The sequence below is a fragment of the Schistocerca gregaria genome, chromosome 3 (assembly GCF_023897955.1).
Source record: "Schistocerca gregaria isolate iqSchGreg1 chromosome 3, iqSchGreg1.2, whole genome shotgun sequence".
Lineage (NCBI taxonomy): Eukaryota > Metazoa > Arthropoda > Insecta > Orthoptera > Acrididae > Schistocerca > Schistocerca gregaria.
In genome coordinates, this window is record NC_064922.1 from 382776335 (window position 1) to 382792685 (window position 16351).

General features: G+C 42.2%; 1 protein-coding gene across 2 annotated transcripts in view; it reads left to right on the forward strand.

Moving 5' to 3' along the window:
* Nucleotides 1–16351, forward strand: part of LOC126355020 (trimethylguanosine synthase-like) — a 63177-nt gene that overhangs the window by 10008 nt on the left and 36818 nt on the right. For both annotated transcript variants that reach the window (XM_050005164.1, XM_050005163.1), the window contains exon 3: nucleotides 7298–8511. In XM_050005164.1, coding sequence (XP_049861121.1) covers nucleotides 7298–8511 — 1214 coding nt within the window. The remainder of the gene's footprint in view (nucleotides 1–7297; nucleotides 8512–16351) is intronic.

Genomic DNA, 16351 nt, shown 5'->3' on the forward strand with positions numbered 1-16351 from the left:
CTTCCTGCTGCACTTCCAATGCCACATGTCAAGACTGCGGACGTCCACTGCATTCGGATACTCCATGTGTGCCTCCTTCCACTTGTATCAACTGTGGACAGCAGCACTCTCCCTGCTTGTCAGACGGCATAGTACTCCAAAAGGAGCAGAAAATCATGGAGTACAAGACCCTGGACCAATTGACTTGCACAAGGCTAAATGTAAATTCAATAGGTTACATCCTATGCGGTTGGCGTCGACGTATGTTGCAGCTATATCACCGTTGCCATCCCAAGTGCCAGTGTCTCCTCGCTCTGTGTGACAAACAGGCCACCAGAATACATCTGCCCACTTGGTGGTAGGGGGAAAATCTTCCGTTGCTCCCAAAGCACCTACTTCAGCAGCAAGCCCCCCCCCCCCCCCCCTTTCCATACGTTGGGGACATCGGTCCCGCCCCCACCCCCAGCCGGAGAAGCAACACCCCCTCTGCCAAGGTGTCCATTAATGCCACAGCGGACTCTCACCAGTGGCTAAAGGAGCCAAAAGCTGCTGGACTAAGAACTTCACGGTCTTCCTCTGTGCTTGAAGCTATTTCGGAGAAATCCTCCCAGTAAGTCACTAAAGAGAAGCGAGAGGGTAAACAAACAAAGAAGTCTGCAAAGAAAAATGACCCTCTGGTGACCCCAACACCACCACTCCCTACCAGTTCTACACCTGAAGATGAGGTGGAGATCTCAGTGTCCCCTGATGACCTGGAACTCACTGATGCCTCGCCAACAATAGGAATGGATATAAATACTCAGTTGGTGGCAGCAAGTGACCCTGAGGCGTAACCTACCTCCTTGCATTGCTTCATGCCTTCCCAGCCTCAAAAAAACTTAATCATCCAGCGGAATTGCTGCGGTTTTTTTCCAACGCCTGGCTGAGCTATGGCAACTGTTAAGCTTTGCACTTGCTTTCTGCATTGCATCCAGGAAACCTGGTTCCCAGCAGTGCAGGCCTCTGTCCTCCATGGCTATAGGGGATATTAAAAGAAACATAGCGATTGTAATAGCGTGTCAGGTGGAGGATGTGTCTGTCATGAACTCAGTATGCAGTGAACCTGTGCCCCTTCAAACCCCTCTTGAAGCTGTGGCTGTCAGGATAAGGACAGCGCAGGAAATAACGTATATCTTCCTGCAGATGGTGCAGTACCCACGAACACATTCTTCTTTAGGGTGCCTTGGTGGTCGCCGGAAATCACTGAGGCCATTAAAGATCTTCGGTGAGCTCTACAGCAACATAAACGGCATGCTTTCCTGGAGCATCTAATAGCTTTTAAACGACTGTGTGCCTGTGTTTGCCAGTTTGTAAAAAGACGGAAACAGGAATGTAGGTGGAGGTATGTCTCGACCATTGGGTGCCACATGTCACCTTCCCATGTCTGGATGAAGATCAGACACGTTCGTGGGTACCAGACACTGATAGGTTTCACTGGCATTAACATTAATGGCGTTATCTAATGACGAAAATGCAATTACCGAGCATTTTGCTCAAGCCTCCGAGTCGGAGAATTACCCCCTAGCATTTCTCACCCTCAAATGGCAGATGGAAAGGAAAGTCCTATCGTTCACTGAACGTCACAGTTAACCCTATAATGCTCCATTTACAGATTGGCTCAGCTCCTCAGCATCCTTGCACAATGCCCCCAACACAGCTGCTGGGCCAGATCAGATCCATAGTCAGATGATCAAACATATCTCGTCCGACTACAAGCGACATCTCCTCGTCATCTTCAACCAGATCTGGTGTGACGGCATCTTCCCATCACAGTGGCGAGAGAGCACCATCGTCCCCATGCTCAAACCTGGCAAATATCGGCTTGATGTGGATAGCTACCGGCCCATCAGCCTCACCAACGTTTGTTTGTAAGTGGTTAGAATGTATGTTAAGTCGGCAGTTGTGTTTGGTGCTGCAGTCACTTGGCCTACTGGCACCACTGCACTGCCTGGGTTGCTCTACCACTGATGATCTAGTTTCCCTCAAGTCTGCCATCCAAACAGCCTTTCCAGATACCAACACCTGGTTGCTGTATTTTTGATTTACGAAAAGCTTAAGACACAGCCTGGCGACATCATATCCTTGCCAAATTATACGAGTGGGATCTCTGAGGCCCTCTCCTGATTTTTATCCAAAATTTCCTGTCTCTCCGTACTTTCCGTGTCCAAGTTGGTGCCTCCCATAATCCCCCCCCCCCATATCCAGGAGAATGGCGTCCCCCCGGGGGCCTCGGTGTTGAGTGTGTCTCTATTTTTAGTGGCCATTAATGGTCTAGTAGCAGCTGTAGGGCTGTCCGTCTCACCCTCTCTGTATGCAGACTTCTGCATTTCATACTGCTCCTTCAGTACCGGTGTTGCTGAGCAGCGGCGCCTACAGGGAGCCATCCACAAGGCGCAGTCATGGGCTGTAGCCCACAGTTTCCAGTTTTCGGCTGCAAAGTTGTGTGTTATGTGCTTCTGTCGGCGTCGTACCATTCATCTGGAACCAGAACCTTACCTTACTGAAGATCCCCTCACTGTGGTGGAGACGTATTGATTTTTAGGACTGTTTTTCGATAGCCGATTGACTTGGCTTCCTCACATACGTCAGCTGAAGCAGGAATGCTGGCAGCACCTCCATGTCATCTGCTGCCTGAGCAACACCAACTGGGGTGCAGATCGCTCTATGCTGCTGCAGCTCTACAGAGACCTTATTCAATCCTGCCTTGACTATTTGAGTCTGTTTTATGGTTTGGCAGTGCCCTCAGTGTTGCATTTACTCGACCCAGTGTACCATTGTGGCATTCGACTAGTGATGGAACTTTTAGGATGAGTCCGGTGACCTCCATGATGAACACCTAGGCCGCAGTTTCGCCTTGACCTTCCACATGTCCCAAAGGACTCAGTTCACCCTGCAGTTCTCCGCTGTCACTTCATCTCGATTCTAGACATGTACTGAGGCCATGAAGTGGTTTACACTGACAGCTCGATGGCTAATGGTCATGTCAGCTTCGCGTATGTCCATGGAGGACATTTAAAGAGCACTTCTTGCCCGATGGCTGCAGTGATTTCATTGCAGAGCTGGTGGCTATATCTCTTGGTCCTGAGCACATCCGTTCATGCCCAGGGGAGTTGTTTCTTCTGTGTGCTGAATCCTTGAGCAGCCTACAAGCTATCGACCAATGCTACCTTCATCATCCTTTGGTAGTGACCATCCAGGAGTCCATCCATGCCCTGGAATGGTCCGGTCATTCGGTGGTGTTTGTGTGGACCCCAGGACATGTCAAAATCCCATGCAAGGAACTTGCTGACAGGCTGGCCAAACAAGCTACATATAAACCGCTTATGGAGATTCATTCCAATAACTGTCCTGTATTCATTTTTAAGTCGCCAGGTTTTTTGGCTTTGGGAGACAGAATGGCATAGTCTCAGTACATAACAAACTGCATGCCATTAAGGAGACTACGAATGAATGGCAGTCTTCAATGTGGGCCTCTCGCAGGGACTCTGTGGTTCTCTGCTGACTTCGCATTGGCCGCGCTTGGCCAATTCATGGGTACCTCCTGCGCCGTGAAGACCCGCATCAGTGCCAATGCTGCGCCTGGTTGCCATTGGCCCATGTTCTGGTGCACTGCCCAAGTTTGACTGCCCTGCAACAAAATCTTAGGTTACTGGACTCATTGCCACTAGTTTTATCTGACAACGCCTCGTCGGCCAATTTAGTTTTACGTTTTATTCATGAGGTTGAGTTTTATCATTTGATCTAAATTTTAGCAAATGTCCTTTGTCCCTCTGTGTCCTCCACCATAGTGCTTTTAGGGTGGTGGTTTTAGTGTGTTGCAGAGTGACTGTCTTCTCCTTTTTATTCTTAGGGTCAGCCAGCCATGGTAATCTGTTTTGTCGTTTTAATCTCTCCTTCCTGTTTCTTGCGTTTCTGTGGTTTTCTCCTCCCCTTTTTTCCATTTAAATGTTTGTCGCCCTTTCGTCGTTCTTGTGGTTTTTCCTTTCTCTCCATTTTGTGTTGTCCGTCTTATTCTCACCCTTGTGGCATTGTTTTATTCAGAACAAGGAATCAATGACCTATCAGTTTGGTCCCTCCCCCCCCCCCCCCCCCCCCTTTTAAACCAACCACCTAGACCCCCGCTCTCTCCCCATCTCCTCCTTCTTCTCTGTCATTCTTTTCGTTCGTCCGTCCTCACTGCCCATCTCTACCTCCGCCCCTCTGTGTAGAAGCACCAGAGATGTCAACGTGTTGCTATACAGTTCCAGATTTGCAATTGGTGGCCAAAATTGTAACTAATTTCTCTTTTTTTTTTGTCAGCATTAATGCATTAGCACATCTACAAAGTTTCACTGCCATATGATAATTACAGCCCACACTGTACCTCTGTGAGTAGCTGTATTTTAATTATAACCACCTGATATGTAAAAACATATTTACATACAGTCAGTCTGCAAGGCAGTGTTATAAAGGGAAAAGAAAGTAGATGAGGATAATTTGGAAGATATGAACTGAGTGAATAATTTGAAGAGCACTGAAAGACCTTAGTCAATACATAGCACTTTGAATAGATGAAATTCTTATGGAATTATTGAGATACTTGAGAGAGACAGTCGTGACAAAATTTTTCCTCGTGGTATGCAAGATATATGAAACAGGTGAAATACCCTGTTTTCTAGTAGAACGTAATAATTCCAATTTCAAAGGAGGCAGATGTTGAGAGGTGTGAATATTATGAGCTCTCATTTTAGTAAGTCATGATTGTAAAAATATTGACATGAAATACACTGATTGGGAAAAGAGGTCTCAACACCAAGAATGAGTTGGCAGGATAAATGAAAGTTGGTAGGCATATTTCTACATCTGAAAGATGACGTCTGATCAAATTTCATGCCAGTCTCAGAATATGCTACTAGAAGTGCCACCATAATGATGCAAATCAGATTTGCTTTAAATATGTGCTGCAATGGTCATGAGTGCTACTTACCTCTGAGACTGGACGTAGTGAGTTGATGGTAGTCAAGAATGCCTTAGAGCGATGAAGTAGCCATTAACAACAGCTCACAGAGTTTGAACGAGGTTGTTTGTAATAGGGGTATGAGAAGGTGGATGTTCTTTTTGTGTTGTTGCAGAAAGATTTGGCAGGAATGTAACCACTGTACATGTTTGCTGGCAGTGGTGGCCATGGGAAGGTACAGTCACAAGACAGAGATGTGGACGGCCGTATGGTATTACCAAGAGGGAAGTCATTTGTGTTCAGCATGTGGCAGTCATGCAGCCTACTGTCTGCAGCAGCAATTCAAGCAGCAGTTGGCAAAACAGTGACACAACAAAACTGTTACAAATAGATTACTTAGAGGACAGCTCCAAACCAAACTCCCTGTAGTGCACATTCCACCGACCCCAAACCATCACTATTTGCAACTTCAGTGCTGTCAGGTGGCAGCTTATTAGAAAATGAAGTGGTGGTCAACTGTGTTTCCTGATGATAGCTGATTCTGCCTCAGTGCCAGTGATGGTTGTATGATGCGTAGGTGGTGACCAGTTGAGGACCTGCAGTGATTGTATCTTTTTGCAGCCTAGACACAACTGGACCTGCACCTGGAATTATGGCCTGGAGTGTTATTTCATATGACAGCGGAAGCACTCTCATGGCTATCCCATGCACCAGGACTGTAAATTTGTATATCAGTCTGGTGATTCAACCTAATGTGCTGCCATTCATGAATAGCAGTTCAGGGGGTATTCCCCTCCAGGATAATGTTCGCCTGCATACCACTGTTGTAATCCACCATGCTCTACAGTGTGTTGACATGTCGCCTTGGCATACTCTCGATCACCGGATCTGGCTACAATCGAGCACATATGAGGTATCCATCAGATGACAACTCCAGGGTCATCCACAGCTAGCATTAACTATCCCTCTATTGATCAACCAAGTGGAACAGGCATGGAACTCCATCCCCAAATTGACATCCGGCACCTATAAGGCACAATGCATGCGTGTTTGCATTCAACATTCTGACGGTTACGCCAGTTATTAATGTACCAGCATTTTGCATGTACAATGGCCTTTCTCATGCTTACATTAACTTTTGAACTAACAGTAGTAATCATTTAGATATATTACCTAGGCAAATGTATTCCCAAAATTCCATTACTCTACATTATTTCTTGGTGTTGACATTTTTTTTTCTATCAGTGTGTTTAGAGAAGAATGTAAAAATTGATCAAAGCTAACATTGGAGAAGATGAATGTGGTTTCTGGAGAAGTGTAGAAACCTGTGAGACAATACTGGCCTGACAACGCGTCTTAGAAGAGAGGCTGAAGAAAGACAAATATTTGTTTGCAGCACTGTTGATTCAGAGAAAGCTTGTGGCAGTATTGACTATAAGATTCTGTTTCAAGTTCTGAATGTAGGAGAGAGAAAATAGAGAGAGTGAGATATGTGAAAGGAAAGCACTGTTTCAGGGGAGAGTGTGACAGGATTGTAGCCTCTCCCCCAGCTTAGTTTATTATTCAGGAAGCAATAAAGGGAACAGAAGAGAAATTTGACAGGGAAGAAGAAGGGAGAGGGAGTGGGAAGGAACAAAAAAAAAAAAAAAAAAAAAATGCAAAAAGGAGTTAGAATAGCAGATGAAAGGAATGGAATAGTGTCCTGAAAAGGGATCATAAGATTAACAACAGTATAAGTAAAACAAGGGTAATGGGATGCAGTAGATTTAAATTAACTGAAGAAATTAGATTTAAACTTAAAGTAAGTTATGTAACTTTACTCTTTCTGAAGAAGATACCCTTAGTTATACTGAAAACTGAAGAAGATTTATAACAAGAAACTATGCAACCAATAGGCTGCATACATAATTTGTTGAAATGTTAAGTTGTTTGAGTGGGAGAGCACAGTCCCCTTGTGATTCACTGAATAATACATACAGTTAGTCCCTCCTTTCTCCTCTGTAATTTGAGTATTTATTGTCCAATTCTACAGTAATTGCATTCATTACTAACGTTATTGGGTGTTTACTTTTCAAAATGTAGTCAATGTGCTTTCATGCAATAAATTAGTTGGGCTACATATTGTGTGTGCAGATCATATGTGATTTACCAGGGATCATATTACATTTCAGCAACCTGATTCACATTATTAATACTGCTACAATATTACTTGATTTGGTGACTTCAAGGAGGACTTAGCTATTTACAGTATCTCAACTTTGCATGTAATGTGCATTGCTCTTAATTATTCTGGGTATGATTGGCTTCATTGTTGTGTACATATGAGTGTTCCTTTTTTTTCAGGAGGAAGCTGTGAGCTGTTATTGTAGTGCATCTCACACAGATAATAACTATTCTACTGATGAACATGACAGTATACGTGGTGATGGTGGAGTTGTTGCTAAAGGCGGTTTGCATCTCAGTGATAGTGGGGCAGATCTGTCAGAGTGTGATGCTACAAATCAAACAGAATGGGAAAGATACTGGTCAATTAATGGAGAACGTCTCATCTGGGAAAGCTGGATTTCAAAATATGGGGAATACATAAACCCTGACTACCTGAACCAGGTAGATAAATTTAATATTGAAGAACAACCGGCAGCTTCAGAAGGAAGTGCTAATGCAGCAAGACAGTTAAATCAGCATGTAGAATTGCCAACTGAAAAAGCCTCCACTGGTAACAGAAATTTTCCACTTGATGCAAGTTGTGCAAATTTGGTGGATACTGATGCAGTGAATACACCACAGTGTATTGTTGATGATAATGGTAAAAGTGATATAGAGAAAACTGAAGAATGTAACATTCCAGACCAGCTGCAAGTTAAGGATGAAATTGAACAATGGAGCCTTCCTTCACCTCCAACCACAGAAGAAACTTCAAGTGACAGTATCAGCAGTAGTGACTACAATCAGCGATTTTCTAATCGCTGTGAGTCTGCAAACAGTGGACTTGCTAATATGACAGGTACCACAGACTCTATGACAAATGTCACACGTATAACAGTTTCTTCCTTGGACTTTAGCTGTGATACTGAAGACTCTGTTCGCAGTGGTTCTCTATTCTCTTCATCAGGTGAAAGTGCCAGTGACGGTCAAGCTCTGACAGAAGCTGATTTGTACTGGCAAGAATTGTGGAAACAACATTTTCAGGAACAGTACGAAAAACATCATCGTGCATTTTTGGAAAAAACATTTGACAGTAATGCTCGTGAAAAATCATTGCAGCCGCAGTGCTCTTATGATCCTTTGGAAGAGCAGGATTCAGAAAATTACTGTAGTTTAAAGCATAGTAATGAAGGCTACGACAGAGGACTTCATAGAGTGTTGGATGTAGAGGAGATGGAGTCATTAGACATAGAATCTGTAGAGAAATCTGAAGAATGTCAAAATAATGATGAAGTTAGTTCAGTAGGTCATGAGAAATTGTCACAGAATGAAGTTATACCTAACAGTGTCCCGAAAAGCATTCCAGGAAATGAAAATAAAGGCAAAAACAGAAGTGATAAGAAGAAAGAAAGGTAAGCAACTACAAATAGTGAATTATGTTGCTGAAATATAAATTACTTTTGTCCCCCCACTCCCCCCCCCCCCCCCCCCCCACCCCCCCGTCCGCACCACCACCACCACCACCTCAGTATTTGAATATAGAATTTTGATACACTTTCAGGTTCATATATGACAACATTTTTGGCGTTAAAAATCTACACAAATTCTGCAGGTGCTGGTCTTGTAAAGCCTAGGTTTCTCCTTTTTTTTAAAAAAAACTTTTTTTAATCAGTGAGAATAGAATTCTGTAGAGAATCGAGTCCAGTCTAACATCATTTTTATTTTAATTTCTGACAATTCTCCAATAGAGTTCTCCATTGCAGCCTAGAAAATGTGTGCTTTAAGAAAGTAAGGCTAGACTTGTGATTAGATCTGAAGACAGCTTAACAAACAAAACTTTGTAAGGATAATCAACTGCAATTCAGTAACTGTTGTGCTTGCGTGCTGGTATTTTTGTCCAGAGTATGGCTCTGCTGCTTCTCAATGACTCTATGATAGGTTGGTCATAAGGTACATAGTGATCTGACATTGTAGTGTTGACCAAGGTCAGCTGACCTTGCAATATGTGATCTTTTTATTGGGGGGAAGGCCCTTTGAGAGATTAGTTTCACGTATCTCCACTTCCAACAACTTTGGGTGAGCTATGACACCACATAGCGACAACAGAGTTTGATAATTTCCTGGCTGTGTAAAATTGGATGATTCTTTCAAAAACAAAAAGCTTTGTAATTATTCCCAAGTTCCTATTTTCATTAGAGAAGAGGATACAGTCTTGTGAAATTTGATGAATATTTTTGAAACACACTGTTTTCATTTGTGTTTACCACTACTAAACAGTCCGACTAGACACTCACTAAAGCAACAAAGAACAAAGGTAGAATTAGGTAAGGATTCATACTACTTACTTATTCTGGATGGCTGCATGACAGGCATTTGTTATAATTTTATGTGGCTTTTAGTGAGCACAGTAGAAAATAATTTGAAGGCAGGTGAATTGGTGGTTCAATAGTTGTCAGTGTAACATAAAGACAAGCTCATCATTACTCTGAATCTTGGTTATGTAAACTATCCATGCATTGTGTGCTGTCTGAGTAAGTGGTACAGTTATGTGATAGTGAAAGTTCTGTTCTTCATTGTTCATGATGTGTCCTATCAATTGTCGGAAATCACAGGGGACAACCAGCAAGCAGTATGATTTGAATGCAAGGAGTCAGAGACCATGTGTATTATGACCAGTCAATATGTGCACTATACGAAAGTTACACATTAATTTTTGAGCAGCTTAGACAGTTATTCTGTTTATAAAAATTTGGATTCAAATCTTGTCAATCTGCTACAGTATTCTCTCGAACCAGTACCGAAGCTTTTATGAGATGCATCTTTGGATAATTTATTCAGGGATGCTTCATAGGCATACACCATCACAGGGACTAAAAATGACAGCCCTGATTGATTTTCTTTCGTGTCTGAGCAGAGACAAAAAAAGAACTATGCGTACTCAGCTAAATCTGAGCTGCAGTGCAGATATGGAAATTTTGGATTTACTATGAAATGCTTGTATTTTGAAAACTGAAATGCTTATTTTTGGGCTGGCCTTAAATCTGATAGTCTGTCATAGTCGAACAAAATTCCATGTTGGCCCATCTTTGGGCAATTTTCATATTAGTGTGTGTGTGTGTGTGTGTGTGTGTGTGTGTGTGTAATATTTTGACAAAGTAGGTGCTTTTCTTCACGTAAAAGTGTGGGGAGATGTAGTGGGGTGTCAGTTTACATGATAGTTACACCTGAAGGGGACAATCAGCTGCCTTATTAAAATATCGTATATTTCCAGGTCAGCATCTGCCATTATTCCTGAGTACCATTCAAGTTATTATTTCATTGGGGAAAATCTCAAGCAGCCTTTGAAAAAATGTTAGGTATATTGAAGTATATGTACTTGTAGCTTCTCTTGTACAGTTTTCAAACATGATTGTACCTGTGTGTGACCTGTGCCCTATCTCCGACTTTGTTAGGCATGCATTATCTTTAGATATGATGATGAATGTTGATTTTTGGTTTGTTTGATTGAAACCCATCAAACAGCAGTTGACGGAACTAAAACAGTTTGAGAGAAAAGGGAAGGAGCCTACGGCAAGTTGAAGGTATAAGTCGGTTTATGAGTTGAGCTGAGATAGTGTATTTGTTAGTGTCTACGAAAAGCACAGATATCTAAAGTTGGAAAACTATAAGCATCCATTTTCAGGAGTATGTGGTATGGTATCAATATACTGTAAATAATTCTCATGTGTAGTCTCCCTTGCAAGCTATTAAGAGAATGGTGCCAACAAATAGAGGATGCAGGTTGCGCTGATAGGTGCAGTGAGCATCCTTTTAAATTATTCTGTAAAATGAGCATCCTTTTCAATTATTCTGCAAACTCTGTGTGCTTTATTGAATAATGGCTGATACTGGATGTCCAAATTGATTTCACCTTCAAGAGAATTTCTCTTCTGAATTTGTTGAGCTAATCAGAGATAATGACTGTGAAAGAAATTCAGTATGTTTACTGCTCAGTACCACATAATTGTGGAGAGAATAGAATATGAACATTGTGATTGTGGGATGAAGTTCCTCATCTCATATTTCTACCGTGATTATTGTTAGAATTGAGATAGGTAGATATTTTAGTAACTGAGTACCTGAAAGTGAAATACGAGGGGCGTTTGAAAAGTCCGTGCAAAGTCAGAGAGATGGCACCACCAGCATGTATCGAGGTCATGTTTAGTTAGTAGCATCTTTGGAAAGAACACACACCAAGTTTCAGCCATATTGGTCTATTTCTTTGTGTTTGTCATTCGTGTGAATCAAGGAAGTCGAGTGATTGTCAAAGAAATGGACGAAGAAGAATTATATGTGCTGATTAAACATTACTTTATGAAAGGCAAAACACCTCAGGGCACTAAAGAGAAGCTTGATAAACATTACAGTGACTCTGCCCCTTCGAATAGAACAGTTTATAAGTAGTTTCAAAATTTTTGGAGAAGCCATTTGGGCACAAGTGATGCTGAATGTTCTGGACGCCCTGTGGAGGTTACGAATCCATAAATCATTGTTAAAATCCATGATATGATATGTTGATGGATGACAGAAGATGTAAGGTGCGTGAGATTGCTAGTGCTGTGGGCATCTTGAATGAACGGGTACATAATATTTCGCACACTCATGTGGACATGAAAAGCTATCTGCAAGATAGGTTCCACGATTGCTCTCGCTTGACCAAAACTGAATTGTGTGAAGTGTTGTAAGCATGGTTTGCAACTGTTCAGGAAGAATCCGCAGGACTTCAAGTGTTGTTTTTCACTGTGGATGAAACATGGATACATTACTATACTCCTGAGACCAAAAAACAATCTAAACAATGGGTTACCAAGGGAGAATCTGCACCAAAAAAAGCGAAGACCAGTCCTTCGGCCACAAGGGATAATCCTCATAGACTACCTGGAAAAGGGTAAAACTATCACAGGTGCTTATTATTCATCGTTATTGGACTGTTTGAAAACTAAGCTGCAAGAAAAACGCTGGAAATTGGACTGCAAAAAAGTCCTTGTCCATCACAACAGTGCACCAGCACACGCCTCAGCAGTTGAGGTCGCAAAATAAATGGAAATAGGATTCCAACTTGTTTCACATCCCCCCTGTTCCCCAGACTTGGCTCCCTCAGACTACTATTAGTTTCCCAATTTGAAGAAAAGGCTCATGGGACAAAGATTTTATTCAAACAATGAGGTGATTGTACCAACTAATAGCTATTTTGCAGACTTGGACAATTCCTATTATTCAGAAGGGATCAACAAATTAGAACAGTGTTGGATGAAGTGTATAATTCTAAAAGGAGACTATGTAGAAAAATAAAACAGGTTTACCCCAAATACGTAAGTAGTTTCTATTTTTGCACGGACTTTTCAAATGCCCCTTGTATGTACTGTTAAGCCAAACATGACCACTGCCTAAGACAAGATTGAATCTTGTCTGATAGTATTGTGAGCATGTGGCATGGCAAGGAAAATATAGCAGTGGAACAGAGATGAACAGGCAACCAATCTAGCAACAACATGGGCCCCAAACAGGTATATTGTCTGATGTAGGCCACTTCAACAAAATCTGTTTGTTATGGCACGCCCCCTGGAAACTGATTTCTTGGAAATTGTGAAGCTGGTTGAGTTTTCACATCCTCCGGTCATAAGCATCTGTGAAAACTGGTTTTTAGATGGTGAAACTATGACAACAAGGTGTTGGATTCATGCCTCATCACAGAGTATGAGGATCAGAGGCAGATCTGACAACTGCACACTGCTGGTGTTGATACACGTGCAAGTATTTTGAAACACACCATTCAGCGCACAGTGTTGAATGTGGGGCTCCATGACTTCTGTGTATTTACTTGTTGACCTAATGACATTGTCAGTTATAATTGCAGTAGACACTGAATCATGGAGATTTGAAAGTGGTTTTAAAGTGGATCAATGGAAATATGTTGCATGATGAGATGAGTACATGCAGCAGCAACTTGCTCCTCGTAACTGGATACACTGTCATCCAGGCAAAAGGCTGCTCAATGTGTACACCACACCGTAGAAACAGGACAGTGTGTGCTGTATTATGCTAAATGGAAATTCTCCTGGGCTTCCACGAGACCTATGGTGGTAATCAAAGGCATCATAACAGTTTTGCACTGTGTGAACATTATTTTGGATCACCTGCATTTCTTATTGTTCGCTGTTTTCCCTTATGATGATGGCACATCACAAGACGAGAATTGTGTACATTGATTTGAGGAACCTGATAATGAACGTGTGTGTGTGTGTGTGTGTGTGTGTGTGTGTGTGTGTGTGTGTGTGTTAGCACAAACTGCTGAATGGTGAGACAGTTTTTGCAGAACCTTTATTTAGACTGCTTCCCTGTTGTACTGTACTGTGATATTTTGGGACTAAACAAATTAATAAAAGTTTTTCCTTCCTCTTGAAAGAAACGTGTTTCGAGAACATGATCTCATGTTCATTGGACATTCCACACATAATAGCTGAACTTTATGCATCCAAGATTCTTTAACCTTAAAATGTCACTTTTGAGACAGTCATCAAGCTGACTTGATATCTCTGGACAAGTTTCCTACAATTTCCTCTCAACAAAAATGTGATCTTTCACAAGAGGGAAATACTAAAATGCCTACTAAATAGTTTGATCATTTTAAAAGATGGAAACAGAAAATATTTCTTGTTTAAGTAATCTGTGTGTAGGGTCTGAAAACATTCATGATTTTACACAGAAGTTGTTAGAAAGACTGCAACTTCCATAAGAGATCGTTTTCAGAACGCTTATCGAAGATAGCTCAGATAGGCATCCTCTTATGAGATACTTGTGCAAATTATCAGATATTTACTCTGTTTACAAAAACATTATGGCAAGATTAATGCTGAAGTCATCGAAACATGTTCATCAGCTTTACATTCAAAAGAAAATACACTTTAAAGCTGGTTGGTTTGAAGATGTAGTTTTGAAATTTATATACCATGCGACTGCAATGTGTTGTCATCTATTTAGAACTCTTAAGTTTTCAGTTGACATTAAATTTTGTATGAATATTCTTTTTATTATTTATGTCCAGCACAGGTATTTTTATCTCTTTTGTGCGTGGTGGATGTAACTTTTACTGTGGATCAGTATTATGAACATGGGTAGCAGCTTGCAAATATTTAAGCTGGTGGGATTGATATGTGCAATATGTTGGTGTGAAGTTGGGTACAGTGTTTTTATAGGAAATGTGCTTTCATAAAATTTCAAATGTGATATTTCCTATTTACTATGAATGTATTGGAGATGGTAAATATTGAAAAAGATTTAGCACCATCTTATTGTGTGTGGCTTATGTGACGTAAGAGTAGGGTGCCTCTATTCTTGCAGTAGTACTACCAGAAAATAAACAGAACCTTTTCTTCCTTTTCTGTACATAAACTGGTAGTGAAGACTTATAGATAGTCTTCTCATTTTGATGTAATATGGGCAGTAAACAAGGGCAGAGTGTACACTAATAGCAGAATTTTTTTCATTGTATAGTTGTGAGAGTTTATTCAGTTTCCACAGCAAAAAATTAAGAGTACCAATGATTTGTAGCACAGACAGATCTTTTATCGTGTTGTAAATTGCCACTGTACTATCTTCCCCCTAGGCGGCATGCTACTCTTTGGTGGGTTTGTGCTTGGCTGCCACGGGACCACAGCCTTTGCATCATCTTTTTCTTTTCCGTGCTGCATGTCTATCCTCTTGCTGTCCTTTTTCCCTCTCTTGGGAACATGTTTGGGGTGTCATTGGGAATGCTCTTCATTGTCTGTCACTGACATAAAAATAGTCTCACCACTGTTCTCCCCCCCCCCCCCCCCCCCCCCCCCCCCCCCCCGTCTCCTCGCATTCCTCCACTTTGGCATTTGAGGTTCCTCTTCTTCATCTTCCTTCCTGCCTTCCTGTGTGCTCCTGAAGGCTATCCCACATGTGACACATAACAGATAACTGGGTAACATGTAATTCCAAGCCTCGGGTCGACAGGTGGGGATTGCACGTAGCCCCTGGTACAGACCAGGCCCAAAGAGGGGTGATTGCCTGAGCTGCAACCTTCCCAAATTGCCAATTGGTGCCTCTGTCAGGTGTTTGGGAAGTGTGAAGAATCACCCAAGGTAGGTGCGCCCCTTGAGAAGGGGGTCCCCAATTGGAAGGAGCACGCCATCAGAGATGCTGGCAATCATGGTGGATTTTCTTGCAATGAGCCAATCATCTTCACAATCAATGTCTACGAAACACAAACATAATGAGGCTAACGATTCAAAGACCCTTCCCGTTGCACCACGGTTCCTCATGCTCCCACATAATGAAGACGGTCAGTCCTTCGCCACAGCAAATCCGTTTATTATTCAGAAAGATGTTGATGCAGTTGCCGGCCCTATGAAATCCTGCTCTTGTTTACGGAATGGCACTTTGCTTTTGGAGGCTACTTCCAATTTTCAAGCAAAACAACTGCTTGCCGCCTCGCTTCTCCATGGCTACTCTGTTCTTTTCGAGGCTCATAGAACTTTAAATTCTTCCCGTTGTGTTATTTACACTAGGCTGCTCGACAGTCTGAAGCCAAAATCAAATCTTACCTCTCTGGTTAGGGTATCATTGTCATCCATCGGGTGATTAAAAATGCAGATTTCTCCTTAGTCCCCACTTGCCCTCTCTTTCTAACCTTTGGTAGAGTGGTGCTTCCATCGAAGATGAAAGCATGCTATGAAATTATCACAGTCCGGCTGTACATTCCAAATCCGATGCACTGCTACCAGAGTCATAATTTCAACCACACTCGAAAGTGTTGTTGACACCCAGCCAAATGTGTAACCTGAGGTAGAAATGTGCACAAGGGCGATTGTCCGCTTCCTTCTCTCCGCTGTGTCAGCTGCAATGGTAGTCATGCCGCCGCCTCTTGGGATTGTCCCATTTATCTTGATGAGTGGGCTGTCCAAGAGATTGGGTAAAAAAAAAAAAAAAGGTGCCTTACGCAGTCACTTGTAAGTTATTGGCTAGTCGCAAACCCTGCATTCTTCCATCTCGCACCTATAGTTCTTTTCTTGTTACCCCTTGCTCAATGAAGAATATGGACATGCAGACATGGAACCTCAAATTCAGCTCTGAGGTTGTCAAATTGCCCAGTGTCAAGGTAGCATCGCCATCCTCCCATCCAGCTGTGCAACAAGCCATCAAACTCTAGCCTCAAGGGGCGAAGCCACCAGCTACACCACTGATAGG